Source organism: Patagioenas fasciata, chromosome 8 (assembly GCF_037038585.1).
Source record: "Patagioenas fasciata isolate bPatFas1 chromosome 8, bPatFas1.hap1, whole genome shotgun sequence".
NCBI classification, from domain to species: domain Eukaryota; kingdom Metazoa; phylum Chordata; class Aves; order Columbiformes; family Columbidae; genus Patagioenas; species Patagioenas fasciata.
The window spans coordinates 11,288,259-11,302,373 of NC_092527.1; the positions used below are offsets into that span (position 1 = coordinate 11,288,259).

A 14,115-nucleotide genomic window follows, 5' to 3' on the forward strand; every position below is an offset into this window, starting at 1 on the left:
TGAGGTGAAAATTCATTTGTTCAGTGTGTTCTTGGGCTACTGGTCTTTCTAGGCAAAAGTAAAGCATGTAGGGAGACAAACACCATTGTTAACATTGTCATTTCTTTTCAGTATCTTTCTGAGGTCCTCTCCCATTAGGTTATACTTTTATATGCACATTGGATTTGTATGCCTGATTCTATGTCTTAGGTACACAATGTGTCTATACACTATTAACAGAAAAAAATAACTTCGTGAATTCTATATTTGTGCTAGGGGTCTTTGTCTAAGTGACATAACACTTAAAGAGCATAAGATCTGGGGCAGAAAGAAATAAACATGAATTTTAACTTTGGAGAGCTTTCTAAAACTCCTGCCCTTTTAAAACTCTGAGCTTCACAAATACTGTAAAGCATTAGACTGAGAGGAAGAGATGATCACTTGACGAGTAAATCCTGATGTTTGATTCTTTGCTAATACATTTTGTTCGCTGGAAAAATACTTAAATCCGTCATCCAGATGTTGCCCTGTGCTGAAGGAGATGTAAGGACAGAAAACCCTCAAAGTACGAGAAGCAAAGGAGCAACAAGTGTTTGACATGCTCCTCCCTTGCTCCCATCTACCCTGCCAGAAGAGTACACAAATGTTGTAGAACTAAGTATGTGCTTGGGAGGGAAGAAAAGTCTGAGCAGTCCTTGCTGCATACAGCAGACATGCAGAGCAGCTCATAGTGAGACTAGGCTTGTGAATGTACCCTTGGAGCATTGATTGGGTCTCTATAGAAGAGCTCAAAACCTTGTGCTGAAGGAATGAGAAATGTCACTTAAAGTTCAAGAAACAAGAAACTGATTCTGTCTTTTAGAAGAAAACAAGCACAGAAAGTTAATTCAACAGCTCGCTGTGCTAGAAGGTCACTAGTGTCTCTGGAATATTTTTCTTTGTTTGTAGCTCTCTAGCAAAAGTTGATAAATATTTTCCCCACAGAAATACTCAAAAGTTGGGACAATGCCTTGTTTGGTGGTTATTTTTTTTCCCTTCTATCCTGTTGGGAACACTGCTCAGAATAATGCCCTTACCAAACAGAGTGTACAATATCAACACTTGTCTTTATAAATAGGTAAAATCAGTAAGAACCTGTGCTACAGTATTGATAGTTTAATGCTGTACAAACTTCTGATGCTTTTGATTACATAAGAGTAAAATCGGGAATTTCATGGCATTTATTACCATGAAAACCAGTAGTGTTGAATCAGCCTTTTCCAGTGATCCTTCTCCCTCTAATCTGGAGTTTCATATGTTATCTCTGATACTCATGAGCATTGCAGTCAGTAAGGATTCAGCTGCAGCTTTGCCCCAGTTAGGTTGATCCAAATAACAAAGCAGGAGTCAGAGCATCTGATGCTCTGTCTGCATTAGTGGGTCGTATGATGCAGTAGCAGGGGATCTGGGGATGGAACAGTTGGTGCTGAGAACCCAGTGTCTGCACTACACATATTTGGGAGGCAAAGGGTGTTAACTCAGATTGCCTTTAATCTGCTCCTGTGGGCTGAAAGCTTGCTTGTTGTGGTGGGTGGCACGATTCTCACTTCTGATTCACCTGCAAGGAATTCAGTTTGTTCACTCTGGCTGCATGTGATGTGAACCAAAGCATGACAGGTGGTGAAGACCTGGATATTTGCTTCAAAAATGTAATCCTGATCTGAACTCAAATGCTAGGAGAGGTGAACCCTTAATCTGCTCCTGCAGTATAATCTTATGTTGCAGAAGGTGGACTAATCTAAGCACTCAGTGCACAATGACATTTTGTGGGTGGCTGCTTTATGAAGTACTAGATGTTTGGTGATGGTTATCACCATCAATGGGTATTGTCTGTTCTTCATTCAGTTTGGTTCTCAGCCACTTTTATGAATGTCAGCCAGTTAATTTTAGTTTGTGATGATATGCCAGATTAGCAACCACAGCAATGCCAGATCTTGGTCTGTACCTAGTCTCCTGTGTCTGCTATGATCATCTCTGGCAAATGGCAAAAGCAGGCAGTTGTAGCTGGATGTATCCAGAAGCCTAGCAAAATGCATTTGCAAGGCCAAAGTGTGAGCCTTAAATCAGTCATGTACCAGCTTTTTCCTGTCTTTCCAGGGGTGAGTCCAGTGCGGTCACCCTTCCTCACAGCAAGAAAGAAGAAACAAAAGGAGCCACAAGGCACTGCCCCATGTTGTGACCTGTTCTTAAGGTGGACTCTGAAGAACTGGTTCAGGGGAGGCAGTGTTGCAGGCTCTCCCACCATACAGAAAACCCTCACCCTAGATTCTCACACATGAAGTTCTCACATGTTTACATGTCCTTCACCTGCTGTATGGATTCATTTCTAGAGAGATGATCTCACCACAAAGGATATCACAACATATGTCACAGATCAAAATTATATGTAAGATGCTCAGTGTAATCAGCTTGTTGATTTCTGCCCTTCAGGTCTTCTAGAAATTGTCTGAAAATTGACATAGTTCAAGTCTGATACTAAGCTTTGCGTTTGGATATCTATTTGGTCTGACGGACTGTGTATATAATACGAAGACAGGTCCTTGTAGACTGCACATTTTCAGGAGGCTCAAGAGAATCAGTTATTTTACCTAAAATTGGATATTTTCATCCTCAGCTATTGCGCTTCAGGGCAGTCTGTTTTATACAGTAATATGGAAACAATTTGTATTTTGCTACTGTCTCTGATTTTTGGTCATCTAAGGAAGTGCTCATTTTTACTGATCAAAAGGTGTTGTGTCATCACAGAGGTAAGTCAGGTTTCAGTAAGCATCCTGGTAACTAACCTTTAGAAACAAATCTGGAGTCGAGCATACTGAGAAAGAGCAGCCTGATAGGCTTCTGGTACTACAAGCCACAAATTATATTCCTCGTTTCTACAAAGAGGTGGTGATGATTTGACTGGGAAGTTTTCTAGGTAAACATAGAGATGTCTGTTCTGTCTTCAACTTTATATCTTCCTTAGATGTTCTTCTTTCATTTCTCTGGGTGGCTACAGTCAATTTTTTGCTCCCTTCTTTAAAACTTGAGGGATAGAGCAGGAATGATGGCAGCTGAATGGAGACTTCTGAGAGCTTTCTTCCAGCATGTAATACAAAGTAAGGGGTAGCATGCAGGATTAAATCTGATGCTTGTTGGCAAAAAGCTGTTGTGAAAGAAGCTGGTTCAGGCAAGCCAAGTGTAGTCTGACTTGATGACAACCTGAATACCTAGGTTCTCCAGCTGTATCAAATTTTAGTAGTGTTCTGTAGGATTTATTTCTTTGTTAATACTGGCCCAAGGCTGAAAACACCCCAACTATCCTAGAACAGCTGAAAAAGAGTAGAACTAGGTTCTGCCCTTGTGGAAGATAAAGGCTCTTCTGCTGACCTGCACTCTCCTTTTGTGGGCAGCAACAGCCAGGGTTATCTGATTTGTCACTCATGCAGTAAAACAACATTTCAGTCAGCTACCCTTCGCTTTCTACTCATGGTAGATCTGAGGGTTTCACATTTCAGATCAGGGTAATGTTAGAATATAAGGGCTTTTCTCCATCCCAAGCACTGGCTGTCTGTTGTCATCTTCTGTCAGTGGGCCAGGTAGGGCGAGTAGTTGATAAATTCCAGCGTTAATCTTTAATTTCTTTCTCCCATGTTGGTTTCTTCCTTTTCAGTCTTTCTATGTAAACGGCCAGAAATTTAAATAATGGCAACAGGGCAATGCCTCTTCATCATGAATGAGAATCCAGCCTAAAATGCATCATGTCCGTCCCTGTCCCTCGGTGATCCAGTGATCTGATCTCACCTTGAGTCTTATTACCCTTTGTTACCAGCTGGTTCTTTGATGCTCACAAGGAATAGTTTTTATTTTTACAGTGATCTCCCCATTGCCCCTCCTGTAATTTAATTAAATACTGACATAATTTATACCTTGTGAAAAATGTTTTGTGATGACCTTTCAGCAGCTGGTATAGTTTATCTGTTACTTGATACCATGTTGTGATTTATTTCATAAATATACTTGGTGAAGCCCTAAATTCATTTATGAAATTGAGCCAAACCAGAAACCAGCCTTTTGGCCCCCATCCTTTCCCCGGATCAGAGCTGTCTGTGAACTCCATGCTCTTGCACAAATGAACAGTGAGTCTCGTTGCTTTTCCCCTGGGATATATGTGTTAATCCATTAAGATTCTGAAACAACACATGGCAAGTTATATATTGAGAACAAACATTTCATGTGCTTGTTCTGGCTCATGTGCTTTTTGGTCCTTGCCAGCACGCTGCTGCCTGGGGACTCTACCGTATAAGGCAATGACTTCAGTGCCTGAAGAACCTGGCATTTTACATCTCCTTTTCCAGTTTCCATGGTTGCAAGAAGTAATTTTGTAACCTGGGGATGGAGGTCAGAGCATTGGGTACTCTTGTAAAAGTTTTTAGACTCTTTTGATACGTTACTGGGTAATGACTCTCTGAAGGAGTCACCCCAAACCTATACTGTCTCCAGAACTGATTGATATATGGAGTACCTACAAGTGCTCTTTCATATGTTTTCAAAAGAGTGTGTTTTTCAAGGACAGGTGGTGATGGTCTTACTACTGTACTGGTGGCCTGAGTTTTTCAAATAATTGCCACTCAGTTCCTTTAATAACAGTGATGCAATTGTGGCTGGTGACCTGTTTTTTTGAAGGACTTTCTGATTTGCATGTTTGGTCAGATTACTTGAGACAGATTTGAATCATTAATGTTTTTTCCATGAAATAACTTGAAGTAAAAGTTTACTGAGCAGACAAGGTTCTTACATGCTGTCACTCTGAACCTTCAGCTGAAGAGTTTGCTTTTAGTGATTGCTTGTTTTCATGCTAAGAGCTGCTATCTCAGTCTTATTGGACGTGTTTAAGTACTGAGCTAAGAAGTAATGACTGCAGGATCACTGGGTAATCACTGATTAATGTAGACACTCTTAGTTATTCATTTGTGGTATCTTGCTGAAGACAAAAGGGTTGATAATTAACTACTGGTCTTTGAAAAAAGTCTTGGGTATGTTTTGTATATGCCAAATGATGATTTAAAACATTTGAAAATTTCAAAATGGGCAGTTTTAGGCAGTGAGATCCATAGGGATGGATTCCTGATCCTCAATGGGAAATTCACAGTTCAGTTTGGATATTCATCCACTTTCTTTCTAGCAGAGAAAAATGCAATTATACCCTTAAGTATATTGAACTGCATTCTTAGAAGATGACAAGTTCATAGTTAGAATCTGATTGTCTCCTATATAGACACACCTACATTAACACACAGAGAGAGAAACTGTATGCATCTGTTGTGTTTAATCTGTATACCAGTGGACTAGATGATCAAATGATATGCTTCATCTACAGATATTTTGGAAAATTTCTCTAGAAAGGCAGTGTTGCATTACTGAGGCCGACTAGCTGTAAGGATCTGCATGCTATGGCAACAACATCTGTTTTTTAGTGATAATACTAACAACTACTTCAGCAATGAGGAAAAACTGAAGAAAACCCAAGCACCATACAGCAATTTGATGTGAACTAACAAAGAAAGAAATCGGTGACCATAACCATCTGCAAGCCATGGTTCAGAACAGTAACCTTATACTTCTTTGGAAAGAAATCAACTTTATTTAAAACAGTTCATTTCTGCTAATCAAGTGAATTGATTAAATAGCTTTATTTTAGATCTTGAGTCTACTCAAAACTGATTTTTAGCTGCCTCTGTCTCTTCTTCATCTGCAAACAATCACAGGTAACAATGTAAAAATAGAAACATCCTAAGAGATTTTTGACATCCTGTTTTATTCTTCTGAGTATCATTTTTCATTTCCATCCACCTGCTCACCTTTCTTTAGAACTGGGTGAAGCAGCTGAATGTTTCACTGCTGACTGTTGGGAGCAGCCATAGGTGATCAGATCTTTGCCCTAGCAGGTTTCTGGCTGCTCCTTGTTTGATGGCCTTTCTGTCTTTCTCTGGCTTCTTTGGCAGTGTCCTCTCTGAGACTGGTCACACTTCCAGCAACTTCCCTTTTACTTTACCCTGTTTTGTTGGTAAACTAAACTATTGCAGGTTGTAGGTTGTTTTTAGCAAGTTTTTCATTGGTCTTGGAATTTTATGCTATTTTTTTGTTTGGTTGGTTGGGGTTTTTTTATGAAGCTTTATATACCCTGGTTTGCTCCTGTCTAACCAGTTTTGTTTCAGTTCCAGTTGGTCTTCCCAGATGTTACCAGACTTTCAGAGCTCAAATTTAGATTTTTTTTTTTTAATTTAAGTTTTGTAAATACATGTTTAGCATTTTTAATTGGTGTGATTATATAATAGCTTTAGCACAAGCTTAACCTAGAGGTTACCTTAAAAAAAACCTGACCAGGGCTGTATTTTGAAGATCTTGTACATATTCCTGGCTTTAATAATTCCAGTAGCCAGAAGGCTTCTGGCTACATTTACAGGTATTTATTCCATGTGTTTTGCTAATTGTTTGTACTCTAATTTGTTGTTAGCATCTGTTTTTATTTGGGGGATCTAGATATCCGTCCAGGCTTCTGTCTGTCATCTCTTAAGGAGCTATTTCTATTTTAATCCATTTCTGAAAACTAGTGAACGATATTAAAATTTGCATTTTTAATACATAGATATACTCTATATACCAGAGTGGATTTAATAACTTTCCTTAATATAGCCACAAAGCTTTAGTTTTGCTTTTATTCCCAATTTATTTTAATCTCTGTCCTGTGCAGTACTAAGTCACACTAAAAATATCTTCATTAGACTGCCATTGATCTACAACAGGGCATTAGGGCATGCTGTGTCTGAGTTCTGTGATAACTTTGCTTTCCTTAGGTTACTAAGTACCTTGGAAATTTTTAAAAATAATAATTTTATTTTCATGCATTTCCTTTCTAGGATTCTCAAATAATTGCATTGATTTCTGCCCTTATTTTATTTAGATTTGGCTATTATTTTTAAACTTGCTCTGTTATCCTCTTGGAAATTTTTTTAGGATTCCAGACTGTACTTTGTGACTGACTGAACAGCATTTTTGCAGAACTACCACTTAAGAACTTTTGAAGAATTTTAAAATCAGGTTGTTATATAATACCTCAGCTGATCTGTGTAACAAAGATTTAATGGGATATTGGGTTGGAAGAAAAATTGGTGTCTCTGGTAGTTTAAAACCAATCAGACACACTGGCTAGCCACGCTCCTTCATTTTGTTTTCCAGCCTTGTAAACATTTCCACATTCCATCTGTGATGTCTAGTCCATGCATGAATAAAATATGAAGTAATTTAATACCACATATTATGTCAAAGGGTTGCTGTTTATTCTCAGCCTTGAAATGAAATTTTTTAGATCACATACTGAAACCTCTTGGGTTTTTGCTCCTCATTCAGGGCCCTGCCTTTGAGGCCATGATCTCTGATTCTCTGCAATGAGGGAAAAAAATATTGGGTTTGTACTATTATTTATGTCGTGGCTGTATTCTTGGAAAGGATGCAGAGAAGGAAAGAGAAGTTAACTCTCATTTATTTTCTCGTATTTGGACTCATGGAGGTGGTACAGAGCCCATGGGTGATCCCAGCTACCAGCCTCATGGGAGCTTGGATCTAACAGGCAGCTATGGCTGGATGGCAGACAGGTGACTGAAAGTCTCTGTGGTCCTTTCCCTCAAGAGTAGTAACCTTTCAGGATGCAGGTTACAACTCAGATGAGGGGATAAAGGTAATATCATAATAGCTTTGTTTCCTTATCAGCCAAAACCTCTGTGCTGCTGTAGCAGGTTGGTATCACAAGGCCATTAGGGTTTATATGCAATAATTATTGTGCATATGTGTTTGAAACCACGTTATGTGCTCCACATCTGGCAGATTGCAAAGCTCTAGTTGTGCAACCACGTACTTATGCCAGGATGAAGAGTTTCTGGGCCCATGTTTCAGTCTAGTGTAGGACAGCTCTCTAAAATGTGTTCTTACATGTTAGCCTGTGCTGTAGCATTTCCAGAAGCATTCAATGTTTTTGAAAATCTATCAGTGTGACACAGTAGTGGCATAAATTCACCCTTGCATCTTGCTGTCTCTTTGGTCTCCAACTCCTCTCATCCACACATAAATAAAGATTATAACTGTACTTTAGCCACTATAGCTATTAGCATGCAGTCCATAGTCAACATTTTAAATAAATGGGTAACATTTAGTTCTAACACCTGATTTCTTGCTCTACATCACTTTAAGTAGTGAAAGAATACAGTTAAAATTAGTGTTTATCTAGTAATTACTAAACGTGCTTTTTCTTAATTCAGATCATAGGTCCTCTGACAGTGAAAAATGTACACCAAACCAGCTTATAACTAGTATTTTAAACAGGCTGACAGTTAATATATATTCTATATTTATGTGCAAATGAGATGTGAATATTTAAAAAGGTATTAAAACAAATAGTTTGATTTCTCTATCTGTAGTTCTTTCTTCTCAGGAAAAAGGACACCTTCACTCCAGATGATGACCTGTGTTTTGTCAATTAAATTGCTGTAGGTTTCCTTGTGGAGATGGTTATTAGGCAAGCCTTCCTGGACATGTTTGTGCCTTGCATTTTCCCTTTGCTCCCTTCTTGTTTACAATTCTCTGGCAGAGACCTGGTTGCTCAGCAGATCATTAGACATTAGAAAACCAAAATCAAATATATCAAACTATGATTCCACATTCCTTTGTGTGAAAATGACAGACTGTAGTAAACATGCAGGAGTTGGTTTTAGTTTTTCAAATATAAATTTGTTCTAGTTTACATTCATATCCAGGTATTTGTTCAATATATTGCCGTAGAATATTTACTTAATATTTTCAATAATAACTTTCCATGAGGCTAATATCTTAAAAAATCTCCTTCTCTTCACTTTCCAGTGTCATATGGAAAAGAATTTGTAGATATAACTAAATATATTTGCAAGTTCTTGCTGAGCTCTTTGGTTTCATTTTAGTCCATAATTTGTACAAACTTTTCCTTGGAAAATTAAAAGTGTGTGATACATGCAGGATATGATGGGAGCTGTGGTTTGCAGAGAACAGAGTCTCTGGAGTCATCTTACAAGTCAATCTTATTGTGTGCACATAACTAAAATCATCTGTGTGACTTGCTGCTGGCAATGTTGTTTGGACAGCCTTAAATCAAATCCTGAATGGGCAACATTACAGAAGACAGGTGTATACTGGAATCCTGCAGGTTAAACCCACAGGTATCCAGTCTTTTCTCCTTCTTGGCATAAAAAGTATTAGCAAGAGGTAAGTTTGTGCTAGCTGTCCTTGTTTCACCAAGATCTACCTCCTGCAAACAGGCTTGTGTTTACAGAAACCAAAGTGAAAATAGCATGTGAACAGCATAAACCAACTGTGGTCAAAATAGTCATGCATTTGCATAACTGGACGGTATTTAAAGGAACAGCTAGCTTACTGTGGTACAGTTTACTACAGGTTTTTCCTTAAGAGTTTATCTTCTTCAAGCATCTCTTAAGAAGTGGAAGGCTGTGATTCGAAGTAGGATTCTTTTTGCACAATAGTTGAAAACAAATTTAAATGTCTTGTTACAGTCTTTGATGAATGGACGCTGACATGGACTACGAAAGACCCAACGTTGAAACTATCAAGTGTGTGGTGGTTGGAGATAATGCAGTGGGAAAGACTCGTCTAATTTGTGCAAGAGCGTGCAATACAACCTTGACCCAGTATCAGCTGCTGGCAACTCACGTACCAACCGTCTGGGCCATTGATCAGTACCGTGTCTGCCAAGAGGTAAGGACTGCAGGTGTACAAAATACAGAGCACATGCTGCGAGGTTGTACTATGATTTATTGGCAAGCCTTTCTTTGTCAGGGTGCAGCAACAAGCTCACGAATACTTCGTGTGCTGTCTGTACTGCTGCCGTGGTCTGATACACGTGTCCCCAAGTCTCTCATTCCAAAGTAACTTTTTTATCAAACCTATTTTTATGAAGATACATGTTCTGCCTGTTTCATAAAATACAGCATTTACTGAAAACTATATGTAGGAGACTCTTGGCCTCTTATGCTTTGCACCTTCTTATGGGGATAATTTTAAATGTACTTGTTTAATGGAGAGCAAGAGAATGTTATGTGTGTTCTCTTCTAGGTCCTTGAACGCTCAAGAGATGTTGTGGATGAAGTGAGTGTTTCTCTCAGGCTGTGGGATACATTTGGGGACCACCACAAAGACAGGCGCTTTGCTTATGGAAGGTAAATTGATCCCAGCAAAATTTTAATTAATACTTGTAGTAAAATTATTAGACAGGAAAAAAATTGCAAATCTTAATTTTGAAAAGCAAGGACTTAAAAACAATCAAGGGTATTCATATTCCTGACTACTGCAAAGAGGATTATCTGCTGCAAGGATTAAAAAGATATAAATATTTAAAAAGCAGCATAGTTTTACTATGCTACATTTCCTTGAACAGCCTGCTACGCTCTGTCCAAAACCGTTGTCCTATTTTGAATTTTAAAGAACATTGCCCAAAATAAGATTGTAGTTTTACAAAACGTCAGCATTCCCTACCTGTGTAAGCAGTGTATGATATAATTACCTAACAAACAACTAATAGGGAGACATGTTGGTAAACATCACTCCTACTCAATTAAATATTTATTTTATTAAAACCTATGATGTTGAATGGGCAACTAACTTCTTGAGAGCAGAGCCAGGTGCATGATAGGTGAGGCTCTTCTCTGTTTTCTTAAAGCTGAGGAAAGGAAAAGTTTTGCTTCTGTAAATATCAAGTGTCTGCTAGTGAATCAATGATTAAACCTGGAAATTATTAAAAAAAAAAAAAAACAGAAAAACCCAAACACCACCACCACAAATGATAAAATGAATGTGATGTAGATTTTTCCCATGTGTATAATATAAATTCAGCACAGTTTTGACAAGGACTTAAGCCAGTGATAGTTTTCTGTTTTGTTCAATGGTAGTTAGGTCTAGTGGTGTGGCAGTAGAGACAGCAGAACAGCTGAGTAACAGACATTTGATTACATATATAATGAGAACAGATGACCTGCATTGGGCAAATACTAAGGTGAAGATGGATTTTGGACAGACATTTGAGCAAAGCCATGGTCTTTTTCATATCTGCTTCAGTCACTGCAGATGATCAAACTTCCATAGACAGATCTGTATTTTGTTTCCAGCTGTGAACACCCTTTGCAGCATGTCTGTCCCAGCTTTGGATTCCATGTTGCCAAGATGTGCTGTCTTACAGTTTTCCTTTTCTTTGTGCTACCTGATGAACCAAGTGATGAGTGTCATTCCTGTTCTCCACCCCTTAGAACCGCTGGAGAGGGTTCTGTTGGTGAATCCACCAGTTGAATTTTCACACTGTAAAACTCTGTATGGCAGTTTGTACAAACCTTCCTTTGTATACGGCACTGTGTTAGTTGTGTTTTCACAGGGTCATGAATTACCTTGAGTTTTGCTTCTGCATCTAAAGTAGTGACACATCTGGGCTACACAACCTGTACTATTTTTAAACAAGCTTTGTGAGTGAGGAAAGGTTCTGACTTTAAGGTAACATTGACCTTAGTATTTAGTGCTACTTGAGTATATGAATAGATATTGTTTTAACATTTGACAGCATACGGAGCCTGCTTCGATATATATGGATGTAACTTAAAGTTTCCACTAACTGTTCCTCTTTGATGTGGCCTCCTGATATTCTGCAACAGATACTGTGTCACTGAGAAGATTAGTAGAGATTAGGAGAACAAAATCAGGCATGTTCTGAACTCTGATCCCACATTTACTGACAGGATGGGAGAGGGGAAACAACATACTTAGATTCTAATCCCGCGAGTGCCAAGGAGGACATGAATAACTTGAGATCTCGTGGGTTTAAGCATATGAACACAGTGATTAATTTATGATGTGAGCAGAATTGAACCCATGTAGAATCAGGTTTGTTATACTCTGATCAACTTTAAAAGGCCCTTCTGGAAACCTACTGTTCTGTTAGTGCTTTTTCCACAGATCTGTTAATGGAGAAACTAACTGAAAACTCCAGAGAAACTATTTTATCAATAGAATTTCAGTTGTGAAATTTCCTAATTGTAAGCACTGATAAGGTACTGCATTGTTTTGAAAGGTATTAATGTTTCATTTGAAACTAGCTCTTTAGTATTTTATCTATTTCCACATTTTAAAATTTCCAATATTAAATGTTCACATTAATACGAATTGATTTTAAATCACCTCTTTATGTTGAACTACAGCCTACTCATAGATAAGTCAAATTTTACAGTACAGTGAGAAGCGTATTTTATGCCAAACTGCTCAAGGCTTACACGTACAAGTGCCCCATGTTTCTGATTGTCTGAAGGATCATATAATAATGTAACCATTTGATTCCCTTCAAAATTGTTTTATACGCATGCCCCTTGTGCAGAGGAAGGTTTATTTTAGCCAAACACTCAGCCAAGACCTTTAATTGTCTTATATATGGTGTAACAAGAACCAGCAGGTCATTAATTTGCCTACTGCTCATTGGAAAAGATTGTTCCATACAGTTTTACAAAATGTTGCATAAATAGATTATGCTATAGGTGACATGATGAGCAGTTGATAGGACTTGCAGCAAAGATAAATCCTTCTTAATTCTTTGTTTTTCACACATAGAAATGTGACAGGAGGTTTGCAAAAGGGACACATTTTCCACTATTTTTTGTGTGACAGAAACAAAGAAACGTATTTGAATGCCACTGAGGATGGAATAGTTAGTGTTTATACTGGCACCCTTTAAAATGGGGGAATGCAGAGTGAGATCCAGCTTGCATTCTGCTGCGTGGTGTTTAGTTTAATAATCACAATCCTCCACAAGCTTTGGGAAACAGTTCTGGTAGCTTAAGCGGGAGGGGGGGATGAGGCTGGAGGGACTTGTGGAAATATTTGTAGTAGTTTTTTTAATACTGTGACATGGTTTTTTTTTTCTTTAGACTAGAATGTGATTTAGTTTTGGAAGTGTCCTGTTCAGCTCAGCATAGAGTTAGAATCCTATGTTTGGTCGGGAGATTATGATCTGGTGGCAGTTACAGAAACGTGGTGGGACAGTTCACATGACTGGAATGTGATCAGGGATGGCTACGCCCTTTTCAGCAAAGACAGGCCAGCCAGGCGTGGTGGTGGAGTTGCTCTCTATGTGAGAGAGCAGCTACAATGTACTAAATTCTGGGCAGGAGCGGATGAGGAACGAGTTGAGAGTGTATGGGTCAGGATCAAGGGACAGGCTGGCAGGGGTGATACTGTTGTAGGTGTCTATTACAGGCCACCAGATCAGGCTGAGGAAGTTGATGAGGCCTTCTATGCGCAGCTGAGAGTGGCCTCACAGTCACAGGCCCTGGCTGTTGTGGGTGATTTTAACTTCCCTGATGTTTGCTGGAAGGACCATTCAGCCAGCCAGCCACAGTCCAGGAGGTTCCTCCAGTGCGTTGATGATAACTTCCTCATGCAGATGGTGGAGGAGCCGACTAGGAGAGGTGCGCTGCTGGATCTCATCCTCACTAACAAAGAGGGTCTGGTCGAAGCAGTAAAGGTTGAGGGCTGCCTGGGTTGCAGTGACCACGAGATGGTGGAGTTCAGCATCTTGTGTGGCAGGAACAGAATAGCAAGTAGAATTGCAACCCTGGACTTTAGCAGGGCTAACTTCAGCCTTTTCAAGCAATTGCTAGGGGAAATCCCATGGGCAAGACTGCTTGAAGGAAAAGGGGCCCAAAAGAGCTGGATTGCATTCAGGAATTGCTTCTTCCATGCTCAGGATCAGAGCATCACCACACGTAGGAAGTCAAGGAAGGGAGCTAGGAGGCCTGTGTGGTTGAATAGGGATCTGCTGGGTATGCTCAAGCAGAAGAGGAGAGTTTACAGGTCATGGAAGCAGGGGCTGGCCACTTGAGAGGAATATAAGGCTGCTATTAGAGGATATAGGAAGGCAGCTAGGGTAGCCAAGGCCTCCTTAGAATTACAGCTGGCGAGAGGGGTCAAGGACAGCAAAAAGAACTTTTTCAAATACATAGCAGATAAAACTAATACCAGATGCAATGTAGGCCCACTGATGAATGG

The 14,115-nt window shown here is 39.2% G+C and overlaps 1 protein-coding gene across 4 annotated transcripts in view; it reads left to right on the forward strand.

Annotated features, from left to right (window-relative positions):
* Positions 1 to 14,115, forward strand: part of RHOBTB1 (Rho related BTB domain containing 1) — a 55,838-nt gene that overhangs the window by 18,466 nt on the left and 23,257 nt on the right. For 3 of the 4 annotated variants that reach the window (XM_071811680.1, XM_071811679.1, XM_065843769.2), the window contains 2 exons: positions 9,591 to 9,792; positions 10,150 to 10,253. In XM_071811680.1, the coding sequence (XP_071667781.1) occupies positions 9,601 to 9,792; positions 10,150 to 10,253 (296 nt within the window). In that variant the 5' untranslated portion in view covers positions 9,591 to 9,600. Of the gene's footprint in view, positions 1 to 9,590; positions 9,793 to 10,149; positions 10,254 to 14,115 lie in introns of those variants that run through there. The other variant, XM_071811681.1, reaches the window with a different exon arrangement.